General features: G+C 47.1%; 3 protein-coding genes and 1 pseudogene across 3 annotated transcripts; 1 reads left to right on the plus strand and 3 right to left on the minus strand.

The window, feature by feature from the left end:
• LOC119308567 overlaps window positions 1–5,577 on the minus strand; it is a 36,671-nt pseudogene extending 31,094 nt beyond the window's left edge.
• Window positions 5,578–6,975: 1,398 nt separating this feature from the next.
• LOC119308571 (autophagy-related protein 8D-like) lies at window positions 6,976–10,499 on the minus strand. The gene is made up of 5 exons (XM_037584699.1): window positions 10,333–10,499; window positions 10,190–10,245; window positions 7,565–7,617; window positions 7,365–7,483; window positions 6,976–7,289 (listed from the first exon to the last, which is right to left on the minus strand). Exons 1-5 carry the CDS (start codon window positions 10,361–10,363, stop codon window positions 7,198–7,200), a joined length of 351 nt encoding a protein of 116 aa, XP_037440596.1. The 5' UTR covers window positions 10,364–10,499; the 3' UTR covers window positions 6,976–7,197.
• Window positions 10,500–10,627: 128 nt separating this feature from the next.
• Window positions 10,628–13,221, plus strand: LOC119308570 (THO complex subunit 4A-like). The gene is made up of 5 exons (XM_037584698.1): window positions 10,628–10,936; window positions 11,026–11,178; window positions 11,542–11,610; window positions 11,721–11,911; window positions 12,776–13,221. The coding sequence occupies exons 1-5, from the start codon at window positions 10,727–10,729 to the stop codon at window positions 12,984–12,986; spliced, it is 834 nt and encodes a 277-aa protein (XP_037440595.1). The 5' UTR covers window positions 10,628–10,726; the 3' UTR covers window positions 12,987–13,221.
• Window positions 13,222–13,304: 83 nt separating this feature from the next.
• Window positions 13,305–16,343, minus strand: LOC119308569. Its single transcript, XM_037584697.1, has 2 exons — window positions 15,471–16,343; window positions 13,305–15,055 (listed from the first exon to the last, which is right to left on the minus strand). Exons 1-2 carry the CDS (start codon window positions 16,296–16,298, stop codon window positions 13,334–13,336), a joined length of 2,550 nt encoding a protein of 849 aa, XP_037440594.1. The 5' UTR covers window positions 16,299–16,343; the 3' UTR covers window positions 13,305–13,333.
• Window positions 16,344–19,313: the final 2,970 nt, after the last annotated feature.

The raw sequence follows: 19,313 nt of genomic DNA on the forward strand, positions 1-19,313 counted from the left end.
ATAGGAGCTGCCAGCCAACTCTTGTTGATCCTATCTAATACATGGACCTATTCGCCATTGAATAAGCCTACTGAGTTAGCTGACCTCTCAAGACAAGCTGGCATTACAAGCATGGTCATACTGTAATAGTAAAACCACCTTGAAGCATTTCAGCAAAAGATGCAATGGTTTCAGAATAAACTGTGTTTGGCCTAAAATGGGAGCACCTCTAGTCCTCTAGGCCAAGATTGTGTAACACAATCTTGTACCACTAAAATGCAGAACACGAAAATAGCTACAAACTAAACTTGAGCATGCTGCACTTACCAAAAGCTAGTTGTCCACAGAGTCAAAATTGAATGGATGAAGCCTTATCATCGGGGTTGGGGAGTCGCCTTATCATCACGATAGGGGGATCGCCGCACAAGGAGCAAGCACGACCCCCATGCCACAGCCTGGACGATCATGGTTGGTGATGCGGCGGTCGTGACCAGCGCCACAAGCCCACAACTCACTATTGGTATGGCTCTCTCTCTTGCAGTGGGAGCAGTTTCTCGTGCTCCCCGTCACCTCTCCCAGCTTCATATGCCTCCTCTTCCGCTGATGTATTATATTGTATGTCACTGTTTTATGTTTCTGAAAAAAAAACTGGAATTGAACTTTAGTTTTCGCTTCCCAATTGCATAAGTAAATGTACTGGCAAATTCAATAGAATAATAAGGGAGTAAACCATTTGTAGAATAAACTCCATATTTAACAATATGGGAGATAGCCTTCATGTATGCATGTCATTATTCTCTTGCTCGTCTATATGGTGAGAGAAGCGCCAAATATGATGTCTAGGAAATGCGAGCTAGCTACAGGATACAAAATCCAAAATCAAAACAAATCTACTACACAAGTACTCCCTCCGTAAAATAATATAATAGCGTTTAGAATACTAAAATAGTAATCTAAATGCTCTTATATTAGTTTACAGAGGGAGTATCTATCAGCTGATTATGTTGAACTTGGAAGTCAAAGATGCAATGCAAAAGTGACAAGAAGCTATTCAGATTGTATTAAAGAGGCATTGCATTTCAAAAAAGGTTCCTAGTAGTCAAAACCAAGATAGAAAGGGAAAACTCATTTGTAGAATCGTGCTGACCAAGTGCAAGTGCAGTCCAAAATGGAATATCCAAGTGACAACAATCAATCTTAAATAGCGGTGTAAATCTAAAATCAAGCAAAGAATTGTAATGTCTCAACTGGTCTGGTGTCCCAATCATTAGATGCAATATTACCTTTATTTTCATTAGGTTCGCTTTGCTCATATGTCCCCCTTCGCTCATTGAGATGCCAACCATTGTGATTTTGGGTACAAGAGGGTTTGCTTGCAAATCATTGTTCATGATTGAATCGAATCTGTGTATCGAACCAAGAGGACTCAAAAATAGGTGGATAAACACTCCAAATAAATCCTAACCAAACAATAGCAAGATACATTATGATTATAAAACAATTTTTGCTCTAAAAAAATCAACCATGTTTGGTCCAGTATCAAGTAGAACGCCCGTGCGTTGCCACGGGCCAACAAATGGTTTATCACGAGCCCCTCAACTTCAGCTCTTTGATAATTGTGTTACTTCACAATGTTGTCACCCCACTCTAAATTCGTTTGGTGTTCCCTTCAATTCTATCAAATTGTTGAGTCCCATCACCCGTAACAATTGGATCAACAGGTTGCTTGTTGGCTTCAGCTCCACTCATATGAACCCTCCTATGCCACGATTAAAATCACCCATACAAAGGAAAATAGCTAGAGTCGTACGTATCATATGCCCATAATGATTAAGCTGTAGCACTTGTGTTGTTGAATTAGCTATTATAAAAATAATCTGTCTCCACTTTTGTCCACTACAAATCGCATGGAACAAGTTATTCTCACTTGAATTGATGACTCAACCTATCTGTATTCTGTTATGCAAATGATTGCATGCATTGTCGTCCCTCTAGATGGCTAGAGTGTAACACTTCATGACGGAGTATCTAGCCTTTTCATCGACCATTGTGATTCCCAAGCAAGCTTAAGTTTTGAGATCGAATGGGAAATTCAAATTGAAGCACTTCCGAAGAGAAGCGAATGATATGATACAAGAGTTGGCTATATGTTTTTTATTATAAAAATCATCATAATCGTGTCAATGAACCCCCTCACTTTTTTCCATGTAATATCATAAATAGTGTAATTACTATTGATATGAATAGAGACATAATGGCCTTCCCTAGAAAAAGCAAAACATTACGCACATCCCACTTCAATGCATACCACAACATAGGATGAAAATTGGTCGTAATTAACCTAGCAAAAAGGCATAAGACAACTATATCATATCCAACCTAAAAATAGACATATATTTTGACGGCATAGTGAACTTCATCTCACCACTCAAGGAAGCACATGACATGATAAAGAAAGGCAAAAAAAGGCATTGAAGTAAATGTATATGAACTGGGAGAAATGAGATGGTGAGAATAATCTCAGTTTACACACTATGAAAATGTAAATATCTCAAGAAAAATGGCATATCCAGTTGTTACTCAGCAAGCAGTATGAATAATATTCTTCCAATGTGCATCAATCAAGAAAACATGGGCTCTATTTTGAGTAACCCGCAAAACTTAATAAAACCACTTCGCCTTGTTTGATCTTCACCCACATTTACAGTGTGATTTCGTCTGGTCTGACTCACAAAAACATGAACTAATAATTACGCATCACATTCAGAGCTCGAACCATACCTACATCTAGCTGAGTATTGTCTAACAGTTCATGATCTACCATTAGAGAGCATATGTGAAACTCCGAACCAACCACGACTTACCTCAAAGCTACCCACACTTTTCCCTTCTCCACACACATAATTGAGGAAATGACACTACTTCTCATCAGTTTCACCTTAGCCTCCCGTTGCCGCTCACCTCCTCACCATTGCCGCATGCGGCCCTAGGAAGTGGATGTGGTGACCTGTAGCAACCAATAACATAACTTTAGGCCTGCAAGATATTAAGGAGTCAACCCTTGACCTGCAAGGCTACAACACGTTCTATCCGAATGAAGCACCCACAACACTTCACCCTTGGCCTCCCTGCCTCGCCCAGCTCCTCCTCCTCCTCGTCGTTGGTCGCCGTGGTAAGGAGGTTGCAACAAGAGAGGCGCTGTTCTTTGGAGGGACAAAGGCGGTGACCTGTGGCGGTGGCTGGGGGAGCTGGAGCATGAGGCAACGGCGACCATTGAGGTGACACGCTTTGGAGGGTTGGAGGCGTCGTGTGGTGGAAGACGACCATGGCGTGTCGCGTGCATTATAGATAGCAAGAATCAATGCCATGCTGGTGTTCTTGATAGTATAATGCTACCAGTGCCCTACAAAATGTGGACAAAAGGTAACAGTAAATATTTCTTTTTGTGAGAAATGGAAATAAACTAATGAAACAAACAATGCAGAAACACATTTGCAGTGATGTATAGTAGTTTTTACTTGCAGGAAATATCAAAAAAGAAGTAAACTTCAGTAAAATGGAAACCCACAAATGGAAATCTAGCAGTACTTCTACTAATTGACAAGCATCTTGTTTAGTTAACAGGGGCAGGTGTGATTTTGCTCACAGATAGAGCAAAGGTTTAAAAATCTTAAATAACTGCATGCTTTTTTAATCTAGAAAAATCAAGCAAAGCTCATGTGTGAGTATAAGCTATAAGGTTCAAAACTGTTAGCACACGTTTGTAAGATTCAATTTGTTACAATGCTAGCTATTTTTTTAACAGCCATATGCAGATATATAAAAAAAAAGGGCAACCTGGTGCATGTAGCTCCCGCTTGCGCAGGGTCCAGGGAAGGGTCCGACCACTTTGGGTCTATAGTGCGCAGCCTTTCCCTACATTTCTGTAAGAGGCTGTTTCCAGGACTTGAACCCATGACCTCATGGTCACAAGGCAGCAGCTTTACCACTGCGCCAAGGCTCCCCTTCCCATATGCAGATATATACTACAATAAAAAAAACAAAAGAATTCATTTCTTGAACCTGGCGTTGAACTAATGATGTATCTCACAGTACTTAGTACTCCCTCTGTAAACTAATATAAGAGCGTTTAGATCATTATTTTAGTATTCTAAACGCTCTTATATTAGTTTACGGAGGGAGTACCACTTTTGCCTTTGTAAATCCGGGTACATAATCTCGTAGATCATAAATTAACTTAATATACTGCATGCACAGGATACCATCAATTTCAGAATTAAATAAAGCATCTGTAATAATTTCCGTTCTGAACGGCAAACCGGTAATATATTTGGAAAGGTCATGCGGAATTGCACCATTGTTCATATTATAGCCATACTTTGCCTAGTGAAAATTATTTCTCATATCATGTGTAAAAACACGTAGAGTATCTAGAGCAGAATGAACAAAATGAAAGATAAATTCCATCATCTAGCAAACTACTTTGACAGAAAGTAAATTAACCAGCTAAAAATGACAGTGAAGACGGATCACTAAGAATCGTACGTGTACCACTCACATCCTTGCTCAGCCCCATGGCCTCCAGCAGCACCATTAGTGTGTGTGTCTGTGTGCGCGCGCGCGTCGCTGGTGCTCCTTCGACGTCTATGCGACGGCTCCAACACAACGGCCATGCCACTGTACACTGCCGCCGCCTCGCTCACTGTTTTCTTCCAGATGCTGCCACCGGCCTCCACCATGCCTCCCCATCTACCCATCCCAATTGCCACAGCGGGATCGCATCAGCTCGCGCCAACAAATGCCCGTGGGCATCCTTCCTCTCCACATGCTTTGGGCCCTGTTTGGGGTACACCCTCATAACCTGCAATATTTCCTGTGCCCAAACTTGCCTGCTGCTACGTTTCACAATGCCCATGATGCCTCCTAATAAGTTGTCCACAAATTTGAAACCATAAATCATTTACTGTAGTATGCATCGCTAGATGAGGTAACCTTGAACCAGCAAATGAAAGCATACCTTCCTGAGAACTCTATTCTCACACTTCTCACACATTTTATGAGACTCGACAAAGCTTTGATCTGAGAATAATATTTAGTTAATACTTAGAAACTGTAACTGATGATGAAAGAATCAAGGTGCTGTTAGATAAATCGAGACAAAAGGGTGATTAGCTAACCTGTGATATTGTTTCCAACAATTAGGATTGAATCAACCATGTATACATCTCCAGACTCCAGCTACAAGATTCCCTAATCAATGAAGAACCCAATTCAATATACAAGCATCAATTTGCCTGTCTTGTAACATCATAGAAGCTGTCCTGCAGTAAAACGGGAACTTACCCATCTCTAGGACGCGGGGCGGCAACCCATGCCGAGCGGCGGCGGCGAGGTGCCGTCATGGTGGTGCTTCGGGGGGCTGCCACTGGCCGTCCTCCTCACCGCCACCCACGAGGACGCGCCAACACCGGTCGTTGCATGTCGTCCTGGGCGGGGCGGTGGTATTGAGATGGATTGGGGGGAACCACGACCTCCTTTGAGTACTACACTGACCTGGGGTTGCGATGGCGCCGGCTGCGGCGGTCTCGGAGGTTGGGCGGCTGCGGCTGGGAACGAAAAAAATCTAGGAAGGTTAACCTTAGAAAAAAAAACCAAACGAAAGTGGTGGGACGAAAATTGACCGGCGGAGACTACCAACTGCTCCATTAGATGATCTCTTAGCACAATTTGTCTCACCATGTTGTAAAGAATGACAAGTTATTGAAGATAAGGCTAAAATATAATTCATTGTAGTCATAAGATAAGACCGCCTTATCAACCATTGTATATGCCCTTAGGCTAGTCATAGTGGGGAGTAATTTAGACTAGTAACATACATATGTTACTAGTCCATGTTACCACCTTCATAGTGAGAAGTATCATAGATGTAGTAACATGCATATCTTTATTTATTGTTTTGTAGACTCATTTTGTATTGGAAACTGCTATGTGATGTTAACATATTATGTTACTCTATTTGTCTCTCTCCTCTTTAATTACATGACATGTGACATCTATGTTACTACTTATGTTACTTCCACTATGACTAGTCTTAGGAGTAGAGATACACTTCTTCATCCATCGATCGCCTCCTAGTGCACCGATTTCGTTGTCTTGTCCTAACTTCTCGGTGACATGCATCCACCGCATGTTGGCCGACCGGCCTATACATGGCATCCGATTCCCACACCGTGTCTCAAAAAGAAGAGAAAGGAAACTCCATCACATCCTAGTATGCCTGCACTACATATATAAAAAGTTAAATTAAAAGCATAATGGGAGAACATCAGCTCAGCTTCACTGTTCTTCGTGGGCCGACGTGATGCCCAGAGAAGTGGGATTGAAGTGCACACGCCAAGAAGACAACCATGATGACATCATTATTAGATAAAAAGCTGATTTTAGAAGATAAAACGTTTTACAGCTCAGCTGTTTTCTTTGTAAATCCAGTGTCCCCTGCAGCCCTACTGGTTCTTACCGTACTGTACCGACAAAATCAGACATCAAAAGGGCTACCAACTCCGGCCCGGGAGCGGATCGTAAAAAACCACCACATTTGAAGTTCAGTTTCCAGAAGTGCCATCACATTTCTTACTCGTGGGCTACAAATCCCCATGGGCTTAAGTGCTAAAAATTGCACATTCGCGTCCTACCACGCCGACGACCATTGTAGACATGTGCACGGTCTCCAAGCCAACTCTTATACTAAACCGCTACTCCAAGCAAACTCATTTTGAAACGAGTGGACACCGTGCAAACATGACGATGACAGCGCTCGTTAGCTAAGCAATGACGCATGTACGCACATGAGCTTGGAATGCCAACAGCGAGGCAGGAGGCGTTTACTTGTCATCACAATCAACACTTTTATTCATATATATATATATATATATATATATATATATATATATATATACGCCCATCCTTGCCAAAGGGCTTCTCAAGCAGCATCATGCACAGGGAAATAAGTTTACCTAGGTGATACAACAATACAGTTTTTTTTTTTTTTGCCGGGAGCAATACAGATGTGAGACGTGCAAGTAAAATAAACTAGAGATCGGCAAAGGCTGCTACTGATCAACTTAACATTTAACAAGAGACTGATGTCACATATGTACACTGGGATTGGGTGCACTACACTTAGTATTTTAGGTGTGCTGAATTGCAGTCAGGCAGATGTCACCCAAATGTCTTCTCGTTGCTGTAACACATGTAGAGGAAGCCATCCTGCTTATCTTTGTACGAATCATACACGCTACCCATCAGGTTACCTGCAAAAAATTGTTCGACAAATTTACACATGGATATGCGCAACACCACCCCGGTGACATGGATTAAAAGCTCACCTGTTTGGGGCAAGGTGTTTTTCACAAACACGAAAAGCGCCGTTCCTGGAGACAGATGTAACCTGGAGCGCAGGATGAAAATGAACTGCCCAACTAGCATGTCACATGGAACCAGGTACCTGCAATCAAAAACAAGCAATCATCAATGGTTGCACAATATAAAGGAACAAACATCATGTCTGGTCTTGAGATATGCTTACTTCCTCTTTTCCATTTCTGGAAGGTTACTCCTCGAAAACCTTTCAACAATCACCTGCAAATGCAAACATGGGCATAATGTTGGAGCAGCATACATACAAACAGATAAATTTGATTAAGACAAACAGCAGAGAGGGAAATGCACGTTTTTTTGTCAGGGTCTAAAAGTTTCTCAAATCTCGTCAGTTTGAGTAAATCTCTGGAGAATAGAATGACTCGGTTGGTTGGGTGACAAATAGCGACTTTGTTTTACTTCTCCAGTTTCATCATCTAAAAGTCTATTTAGCATTAATAAAAATACATTTGCACAAACAGGCTGATTGAAGCGACCACACAAACAAAAGCAAACATACAATGTCACCTAACATGACAAAATTCTTGACAAATAAACAAAGAAAACGTCCTGACATCAAATTTCCACACACGGATAGACTCTTCTAACAGCAAGAGAACACATATAAAAACAGCACAAACCAAGGGTTTTTTACTGATCGATATTTTTCCTATCGGAGGGTTAACGGTAGGCCCGGCTACCAACGGTTACAGGGAATCTAGGTATTTTACCAGAAAAAAATCAAGTGAACTTTGAATTCAATCTTTTTAAGGACAGGACAAGTAATTCTGCCCTATATTGCAGGCAAAATAGAGGACGATTCAATGGTAAATTGGAATTGTCCCTATCACCTAGGTCATGGGTTCGAATCCTCCCAGTGGAAGCTCATTATTCTTTTTTACCTCAACATATTTGATGTAGTTTTGAACGTTTAAATTCAAATTTAACCAAATATTTTTGACCGGTAATAATGTTTCTTGTGGTGGGGGAGGGCGGTTCCGGCTACCAGAAATCTCGGCCAAGAGAAAAACCCTCGCACAAGCACACCACAGTTTCTAAGTTTATGGGGCTGCATATGTGTTCAGCTATCACTGCACTTTCTAAGTTTATGTTTTCTGTAGCACAAGTGGTATCTTTACTGTAAATGGAACAGTAGAACTGCACTTGTATGTTCTTCTCCCAACCACAAAGTCTGGCAACAACCAACAACAAATAAAGCAGGGGTGGAGCAAGCACATGGTGACCATGGGTGATTGCTGCCCAGGCTCGCTGTTGTGCTGCATCGAGCGGTGATGACGTATCTAGCCAGACATGGGCCGATGGAGTCCGCTTTGCTCGGGCAAAAGATAGTCACTTCATGTGTTTCTTCAGGGACAGGGCGCATTCCTGTTGGCAACAGACAAGGCCACAAGTCCGACTGGAACGAGTTCTCCTGTCCTTGGGTCCCCGCCACGCTCACAGTTGCTTGTTTTGTTGCTCACGTTGCTAGCTGCATTTCTCATCAATTTTGAGGTGTGGTGACTAGTGATATGAGATTTGACTTTGTAGCTCAGGAGTTGTTCTTTGCATGGCAATTTCTGAATTGTGGAATTATGCATTTGGCCCCGGGGATGATTTAGTTTGAGCACACATAACTTGTTCAATCCAAGAATTACAATCATAATCAATACAATTTAGAAATGCAAAGGCACATGTAGGATCACCCCAGACTCTGCATCAATCGATGCACACCACCTTAATATTTGTTCCACATGATGCCGAAGGCACCAATGCCGAACAAATCAGCTTTGATGGGAAACAAACTGATAAACAAATTGTTAAACTGTGTCCAGCTTTGGCAGAACCAACCTTACTAATGAGGAAATCAAAAGGCAAAACACCTATGATGCTACCAACGAAGCAGAGTCCTCTTGCTTTTATTATCATATATGAACATTTACATATGTGTCATGTATAAGCACTCTTTAATGAACTTCATAAATCTCTACTATTAAAGGGGAGTTGGTGGTCATACGTCCGTTAGTGGAGCTTCCCCTCCCCCATGTTCTGCATTAACTCAATTAAACCAAATCAAATCTTTCGCAGTGCGCCCACATTGCTGGGTGTAAGGTAATTGCATTAACTCAATCAAATCAAATCGTTCCAGCTATATGTCGGACACGGGCAACTAAATCAAATCAAATCAAATCTTTTGCAGCGCCTGCATTGGTGGGTGTAAGGTAATTGCATTAAGTCAATCAAATCAAATTGTTCCAGCTATATGTCGGACACAGGCAACCAAATCAAATCAAATCTTTTGCATTAACTCAAGCAAATGAAATCAAATAAAATCCTGCATTAAAATATGGTGGGTGTAAGGTATATGTCGACAGGATTGGTGCTGAACCACTAGAATATGTATGTTACCGTTGCAACGGGCAATTAGGTGCTTCATAGATTTGCAGCTGTCAAATTTGGTGCTTCATGAAAAATCCAAGCACCCTGGTTCTAGATTTCAAGTTAAACACTTAAGGACAGGCTCAACAAACTTCATGACTCCCCACTGAATTTGAGCACAGCTGAAAAACTTGACAAGTTTTTCCCCTCACTTGTCAAGCTTATGTTGAGCCGAACCACACTATGTACAGGAGGCAACAAAGTACAGTTCAATTCAATTCAATCAATCAAGGAGGCCGGTTGCGAATCTAGTATGCCCGGGCCTCGGTAACCCTAGCTATTCCTAATTAGTACTGTAGCAGGTATAGTATATCAAGTTTCGGTTCGGCGAGGTAGAGAGAGAGAGAGAGATACATACGGGGATCCTGCCGGGGTACTTGGCGATCATGGCGGCCGACTCATTCGCCCTCTCCTCTGCATCCATCCATCAGAAAATTCAGCGCCCGAACGAGACCAGACCGATAATAATTCAGAAAGAAAAGGAGGAGGTAGCATGCTTACCCAGGGTGAATTCCTTCTTGAAGGATTTCATCCTCCCCCTTGTTGGTTCTCGCGGAGTCGATTGCTGGTGTTGCTGCTGCTGTTTCTTATTTGAAAATCGCGGATAGATTGTTGTCAATGGCGAAGCTGGTCAAGTTATCCCTTCCCTTCCCCTCGGAAAGAGGAAGAAGAAGATGACACGATACATACGCTCGCTAGAAGCCCAGTCCAGCCCGTCTCGGAAAGAGGTAGTAGTAGATTGGCCCGGCCCAATGCAGACCGGGCTTCTTCTTCTTCTCCCTATCTCTTGTGTGCCAATTAATTATCGCTGCCGTCTCCTCCCCCACGACTCCACCCTCCTCCTCCGCCGCCGCAGCCGCAGCCGCCGTGCGAATCTATCTCGAGGGTGGGGGAGATGGCGGACGCCCTGGACATGTCCCTCGACGACCTCATCTCCAAGAACAAGTCCTCCTCCCAGCGCGGCCGTGGCCGCCGCAACCCGGCCTCGGGTTCGGGCTCGGGCTCGGTGTCGGGAGGACCCGCACCCGCCGGCCGCCGCTTCCAGGCTCGCGCCGCCACCCGCGCTGCCGCCGCGCCCTACCACCAATTCAACTTCCCGCCCCCGGTATGGCGAACTACTCCTCCTAATTCAGAGATCTGGAGCTCACTCAATCTAAACTGGCCTTTTGTTTTCCGGGTGGTGGGGGAGCACAGGCGCCGGCGGCTTTTGCATATGCTGCCCAGCAGGCCCATGCCCATGCCCACGCCCAGGTGATGGCCATGGTGGCGCCGCCGACCGGGGTCGAAACGGGCACCAAGCTGTACATCTCCAACCTCGACTACAACGTTTCCAACGAGGACATCAAGGTAAGACCACTAGACCCTCCTCCTCCTAGAACCCTAGGAATAGCAGTCCCTGTTCTCCTGTGCGTGTTACCCATCTCAGCATACCTTTAACCTGGTTTCGACAGTAGGATAACATCGTAATCCACAGCTTCATCTTGAAGAAGGATTAGACAAGGTTACCAATTATTTAGCTCTTTTTCGACGCCATCTATGGAATCCAAGTTTCCATTATTCATATTGTTCTTTTACTGTCCAACCATACATTACGAATAGACAAGGCTCCGAATTATTTAGCTCGACGCCTTTAGAGCAACCAGGGAATTCTCTTTATTCATCGTCTCATCCTTTAAAGTTACTCTATAACATGCTGCTTAATTTGCTCAGGAACTCTTTGCTGAGGTGGGCGATCTCAAGCGGTACTCCATTAACTACGACAAGAGTGGGCGATCAAAGGTTTTCAGCCCCTGCTCATCTCAACTTCGTTGCAGTATCTGCCTTTTGAACACCTTTCACTTAGTTCGAGTGCTCACAGATCACCTCATTACTGTAACTCCATTCGCCAGGGAACTGCAGAGGTTATATTTTCAAGGAAATCGGATGCTCTAGCTGCTCTAAAGAGGTACAACAATGTGCAGCTTGATGGCAAACCTATGAAAATTGAGGTCATTGGAACAAATATTGAGGCACCACCACCACCACCTGCTATTTTTACTTTGAATACCCCGACGATAGGAAACTTCATTCCTTCCTACAGGTTAGTAGCAGATATCACATTTACTGAATTTTCTTACTGCTAAAATTGTTACTTATCAAAATTACTGTCAAACTAAAACTGTCTTCTAAGCACAATCCTTAGTTCCTTACCCTTTGGGTTGATTAGCGTTTGCACAATTAGGCAGCAGCTGCCACTGGCTGTTAAAGATTCATTAACATGGTTGGTATTCATATATTGTGTAGTTAGTGACTAACTTAGCGTGTCATTAGTTTGACAATTTGTGGAATTGGACCGTCTTCATCGTCCAAAGTGCAAGCAAGGCATGAATTACCTTTGCCTGCCTCATTTCTAGTAAAATCTTGTATGTTGTGGTACTTCTAATGCATTACTGGTCTTGAAGTTCAGCATTGTTTTGTTTATTTGCCCAACTTGCTATCTGAGGGCTGAGGCAAGCGAAACTAGCCAACATGAGCGATAACTTTGAGAAGCAAGGGTATGTGTTGGTCCTTATTGCCTTGGGAGCTTAAAATGAGTGCGGGTGCGTGCACCCGGACGTTGACCAGGACCAGGACCAAAACATGACCAAAGGGAGAGCAAGCAGACTTTGCCCATAGGGAGGGCCGATTAGGCAAATATTTTGCCTTGCCCATGGCAGCAAGGATTAGCTCCCCCTAAGCTCCTAACCTTGTAAATTTCTTGGGCTAGCAAAGGAAACCAAATATGCTTATCAAAAAGATTACACTTCAATTAGCGATTCTCACAAGTATGAGTCAAAATAAAGTTAGTTCTATTAATCACCCTGTTCAATTTGCATTGTCATATATGCATTTTCATTCGTGTTGCGCTAATTCTTTTAGAAGATTTTGAGCAAGTGACACATCTAGTGGTACTGGATATTTGCAGTGGCGGACGTGGAAGGGGCGGTGATGGTGGTCGGGGATGGCCTCGGGGCAGAGGTGGATTCGGCGGGCGTAGTGCTGCTGGGCGTGGTCGAGGGCGCGGTGATGTTGGGCGTGGGCGAGGGAGGGGAGGGCGTGGCAGTCAGCCAGTTTCTGCCAATGATCTAGACGCAGACTTGGACAAGTACCACTCGGAAGCGATGCAGACCAGCTAAATGGCTTTGGCCCTGCCGCACCTGCATCCCGCACAGCCATTAGCCTTGTGTAGGAATAGATGCGGCCATGTATTTTAGATTGTAATTTGTGAGACAAATGAAGCGTCTGTCTTTTGTTGTGTGATGATCAACGTGGTGCGTTCCATTGTAGCTCTAGTTTCTCTTCCTCTGAGTTGTAGCAGTTGAGACGGTTGGACTAAGATGAGATTTTTATAAAGGGTGATCACAAGTGTTACATTTGCTGTCTGTTGATAGTAGTATATGAGTGTTTGTTTTTCCTTTGAACAATGCAGTGCATTGATAGTAAGATGTGGTACATGAACATAGTACGAACAAGGTAGGCAGCATCAGCGACTAGGTTGGAGACTGAGGTTCAGCATGTGAGCCTCCAGCTGCTGTGCCTCCTTCATCATCTCCCCCATGCAAAACCCAATCGAGCCCAGGCAAACAGCAGCCAACTGCTCTTCTTCCTCCTCCCGCTGCTGCTGTGACAGTGCCTCCCTCGCATGGCCGACGAAGGACTTGACAACCGCCATGTCCTCGCAGAAGATTCCTTTGCCGGCCTCAAGGTCGACGTCCTCCTCCTCCAGCACTGCCTCCAGGGACGCGGAGAGGGCGCCGTGGAAGCGCTTCATGTCCGCGCCTAGCTGCCGGCTGCCGCCGGCGGTGTCGATGAGGATGGCTCGGGCGTGCTGGTAGAGCCCAATCAGCTGCGTGATCCTGCTCAGGCTGCCATGAACCTTGTCGTAGCAGCTGGTCGGGAACGGCGCCAGCCACAGAAAGTTTGGCTCGCTGCCTGCCTCCGCCGCGTACTTCTTCAGTAGCGCCACCTGCTCCAGCAACGTCTTGTGCTGCTGCTGCTTCGCTGCCGACGTGGGTGCCAGTCCAACCACGCACTCCCGCAGCGCGGCGATGCAGCGGTGGAGCTGCGCCCTGGCCCTGGCGGTCGGCCTGGCCTTGCGCTGGAACACGAGGTCCGTCGCGACGGTGCAGGACAGGCCGATGAAGGTCTCCACGAGCCTGGTAATGGTGAAGGCCATGGGCGCCTCGTCGTACCTCCGTCCCACGATGATGATGCCGGAGAGCGCGGCGGCGACACCGCCCGCGGGGCCATATGCACGGCTGCGCTTGAGGAAGGTGGCGAGGACGATCCAGGGGAGGAGGGCCAGGAAGCGGAGCTCCATCAGGTGCGGCTGCTGCGAGAGGAGGCAGCCCAGCACGCCATAGACGGAGCCGATGGCGGTGCCGTGCGCACGCGCGATGGCCACGGCCCACGTGGAGTCACGGCCGGCGGTCATGGTGGTGGCGACGATGAGGCCGGACCAGAAGCCGTGGTCGTTGTTGAAGAGGAGGCCGAGAAGGACGGCGAGGCCCAGCGACACGGCGCACTTGGCCGCGGTCATCACCCTCTCCCATTCCAGCCCCCACCTCAGCCACACGCTTTTCTTCTTCTGCTTCTTGGACGTGGTCTCCATGTCGCCAGTCTTATTTGGCGCCTCGTGTTCTTGCAGCTGGTCTTCTTCTTCTCCGCTGCTGGCATGTGCTCCTTCTTCCTCTTCTTCTTCGGACAGGTAGAAGTCGTCGTCGTCGGTTGATTCGTCGGTTGCTGTCGCTGCCGGAGTTACCTTGCAGGTGGTAGTCTTGGTCTGATCCGGATGAGAGGAGGCCAACTGCTGCAGGGTGCCACGACGGAGGAGATGCATGGAGAAGAGGAAGAGGAAAGGAGACAGCTCCTCGTGCCTCTCCGGCAACAACGTCGTCATCGTATCGGTAGTCAACATTAATGGTGATTGTTTGTTGATGGTCGTCTTGGTCATGGCGACGCTGGTGGTGGTGGTGCTGCTGCAGTGGTGGTGGCGATGTGTAGTGAGCATGGAGAGGCGTATCTGGTCCCTCATATGCTCTAACCAGCTGCTGCATATCATAGGGCTGGTGCCGGCGATGGCAGTGCTGGTGAGCGCAATCTCCATGCCCTTGATGGGCATCTCGATGCGGCCGTGGTCTACCACCGCCTGCTGCGGCATCCACCGCCTGAGCACTGCTGGCACTCTCTCCCACTGCAAATCTCCCTGCACGCGTGTATGTAGTAATCCAAGTTTAGTTCATCATATATACATGTACTAGATCCGTGCAAATTAAGCTGATCACATGCATGCTTCTACTGCGTAATTATAGTATAATAGTGGTAACTCGCATGCATGCATGCGGCATGCCGAAGACCAAAGTCATACTACTACTTGTTTTTCTGACGAGGACTCCAATAGTACTACTAGGTAGCACTAGCGCTGCATTCTAGTGCTGGTCTACTTTTGGCATCTAGCAAGCTCTTTCGGTAGCTAAGCATGCACCCAACTGACGCAAGCAGGAATTTAACGCTAGATATGAACGAATGAATCTATATATGATACGCATGACATGCATGACCACTTTGTTAAAAAGAAAGATTTGTACTTATTCTCATGCACGATCGTCAAATTAAATTACCTTAACGGCGGCCATGCGGCGGAGGAGGGCGGCGCTTGCGGACGCGAGACGGTCTGCCTGTGACATGCACGCTGCCATGCACCATCGCCGCCGTCTACCAGATGCCGCGGCTGTTTCCTGGCCATCATCCGCGCAGGCGGTGTCGTTGGCAGCGAGGAGGAACGCGTCGACGAGCACCCTCACCCTCTCCGCCGCGGTCTCCATGTACGCCCTGCTCTTGTCCTCCACCTCCCGGGTGGCCAGCCGCGGGCAAGGGAGCAGCACCGCCAGCAAGGCGGCCGCCACCCCCAGCGCCGTGCACAGCACCACGTTGGCGGGGTGCTCCAGCACGAGCTCGTGGCTCGTGCGGTCGCCTCGCCTGAACTTGGCCACGTAGATGATGATGATCTGCCCCAGCGCGATCCGCTTCGCCACGGGCCCCGGCGACTCCGGCAGCGCCACCGCGAACGTGCTCAGCGCCACCACGGCCGACGTGGCCAGCACCGACTCGGCGGCGCCCGTGCGGTGCGCCAGCCACAGCGCCAGGACGGAAGGGACGGCGCCCATGACGGTGGCGTGGAGCGCGCTGGCCGTGGCGCGCAGGGCGGTGCCGACGGTGGCGTCCGTGACGATGATGACGGTCACGACGTAGGAGAAGGCAGGGAAGGTGAGGTGGCGCTTGAGGGGCGGCGGCGCGTAGACGGACACGACGCCCACGATGGTGCAGGCCAGGGCGGCGCGGAGGCCCGACGCGAGGGACGGGCGCCAGCGCCGGCTCGTGCTGGTCCACATGGACGACGGCGGTGCCACCGCGCTCACGTTGTTGTTGTTGATTGCATCCATGCCCATGCTCGAGGCTCGACTGGATCACGCACAGTGCATGCGAAGTGAGAAGACGACGGATGGAGAGCTTGGTGGGTAGTACATGTACGCATGTGCTAGCTTATATAGCTATAGCTAGTTAGCTACCACTGCATGAGGTCGCCATTGTATACTGCCTGGGCTGCAAAGGAGGCGCTTGGTGCTAGTGGCCATTCTGGTTGCTCCACTGCTTCTCACTACGTATAGACGTCAGCTATGGATGTGACATGCATGCTGCGTACACAAAGACACATGCACGGATGATACTGTGATGTCAAAATATGGGAATTAGTTGGCTTTTATATATGCTTATTAGATAGAGAGAGCGCGTGCTCTAGTTAACTTGTATCCAATCCCCTCCCATCTTGAGAGTTCTTAGATTCGCAGACTTACAAAACCGTATAAATAGAAGAGAAAAACACCTAACTATGATATATATATACTCCCTCTGCCGTACTAAATCAACCACACTTATTTTTGGACGAACAGAGTAGAAGTTTATGTAGGAGTACAAAACAGAGGACTGAAAACAAACATGAATTTTGTAAGCTTTGGCGTTTGATTAGCGGAAATAGGAGGGACATAGAATCGTAATGAGAACAGCCAGATTAAAATCAAATCACAGACATAGGTGAAATAAAGATGTTGTAGGTCCTCATCGAGTTTTTCATGTAAATCATATAACTTTTGTGTTTTTTTCCTTGAAACTGGTATAAAATTAAATTAGTTGAGCGTAGGAGGAACTTGTTGGATAAACAACAACTAAACTTTTACTGAGGGTCAAAGGCCAGTACATATACAGGTGTGACAAAGTGCAGAAAAACCCCTTATACAATGGAGATGTATAGAATGAACTATACACATCTAACACCCCCCTCAAACTCATGGTGGATCAACAACACTGAGTTTGGAGAGGAAAAACCCATGCTACGCTCGAGTCTGTGCCTTCGTGAAGAAGTCAGCTAACTGTAACTCAGAGGGCACATAGTGAAGAGCGAGAGTATGATCCTGCACAACAGCACGCACAAAGTGGGCATCCACACCGATGTGCTTGGTGAGCTCATGCTTCACCGGGTCACGCGCAATACTGATAGCACCGGTACTGTCGGACAGGAGAGGAGTTGAGGTAGTAGCAGACACACCAAAGTCCTCAAGTAACCACCGTAACCAGATCACCTCAGCCGTCAACATAGCCATGGCTCGCAACTCAGCCTCTGTACTCGAGCGAGAAACTGCAGTCTGTTTCTTTGTCTTTCAGGCAATAAGAGAGCCACCAAAAAAGACACAGTAAGCAGACAGCGAGCGTCGATCAGAGGGATCACTAGCCCAGGTAGCATCAGAGTAGGCCTGGAGCTCAAGAGAGCTGGAGCGGGGAAAGAAAAGGCGCTGAGAGATCGTGCCGCGAAGATATCATAGAACACGGAGGAGGTGACTATAGTGGACAGAGGTGGGGGCTGTAATAAACTGACTCAGGATGTGGACAGGATAGGAGATGTCAGGACGCGTAACAACAAGATAGACAAGGCTGCCAACGAGGTGACGACAGCGAGTGGGATTAGGAAGAGGGTCACCATCAGAGGCACGAAGCTGGACGTTGAGCTCCATGGGGATCACAACTGTGCGCTCATCACCAAGCGCAGCGCGAGCAAGAAGATCCTGAATATATTTTTCTTGGGAGATGTAGAAGCCATCAGGGGTCGAGGAGATCTCAATCCCAAGAAAATAGCGAAGAGGACCAAGATCAGTCATGAGGAACTGGTCTCAAAGGCGAGCCTTAACAAAGGCAATGTACTCAGAGTCGTCACTAGTGATGATCATGTCATCCACATAGAGAAGGAGAAGAGTCCGACCACGAGGAGACGCGTGAACAAACAACGCAGGATCATGATCACTGGGCAAGAAACCAGCCGCAGTCACCACAGAGGCGAAGCGCTCAAACCAGGTGTGAGGGGCCTGTTTGAGACCATAGAGGGAGCGGCGAAGTCTACAGACCATACCACCAGGAGCATAGTACCCCGGTGGTGGCTGCATATAAACCTCCTCACGCAACTCGCCATTGAGAAAAGCATTCTGAACATCAAGTTGAGAGATAGACCACTGATGAACAGAAGCCACGGCAAGAAGAGTGCGAACAGTGGTCATGTGGGCCACAGGAGCGAATGTCTCATCATAATCGCGCCCCTGCTCCTGCTGAAAACCACGGGCCACAAGACGAGCTTTGTAGCGCTCAAGAGAACCATCTGAGCGAGTCTTAATCTTGTAGACCCACTTGCAGGTAATGGGACGGGCACCAGAAGGAAGGGGAACCAGATCCCATGTGCTAGAGCGCTTAAGAGCAGCAAGTTCTTCAGCCATCGCAAGCTGCCATTCAGGCTGAGTCATGGCAGTTCGATAGGAAGTGGGCTCAGCAATAACAGAGAGACCGTACCGATCAGGGGAGTAGCGATCAGGCAGGGGGCGAGGCCGAGCACGAAGATTGTGAACCGGGGGAGGCGTGAGAGGAGGTGCACCAGAGGTGGAAGGCTCGTCAGAGGAGACATCCTCAGTACGGGATCAGCGAGTATAGTGGAGAGGAAACGGTGAGAGAGGGCGATAGATTGGAGATGATGGTGGAGAAGTGGAGGAGGAGGATGGAGAAGACGGGGTCGGTGGTGAATGAGAAGGAAAGAGAGGTGCCGGAGGAAGAGGTGACACATGAGGCAGATAGCAGGATGTATCAGGAAGGAGAAGGAAAGAAAGGTCGTTCACAGAGAAACTCGAGGAAGAAGGACGTGGGTAGTAAGAACGAGACTCGTCAAAAGTCACATCACGCGAAATGCGCAAGCGACGACCCACGGGATCCCAACATCGATACCCCTTGTGCTCATCACTGTAGCCAAGGAAAACACACTCAACCGACTGAGCAGTCAGTTTGGTGCGTTCTCGGGGGGCAAGAAGAACATAGCACACACATCCAAACATACGAAGAGTTGAGTAGTCAGGAGAGCGACCAGTGAGACACTC

Source organism: Triticum dicoccoides, chromosome 5B, assembly GCF_002162155.2.
Source record: "Triticum dicoccoides isolate Atlit2015 ecotype Zavitan chromosome 5B, WEW_v2.0, whole genome shotgun sequence".
NCBI lineage: Eukaryota > Viridiplantae > Streptophyta > Magnoliopsida > Poales > Poaceae > Triticum > Triticum dicoccoides.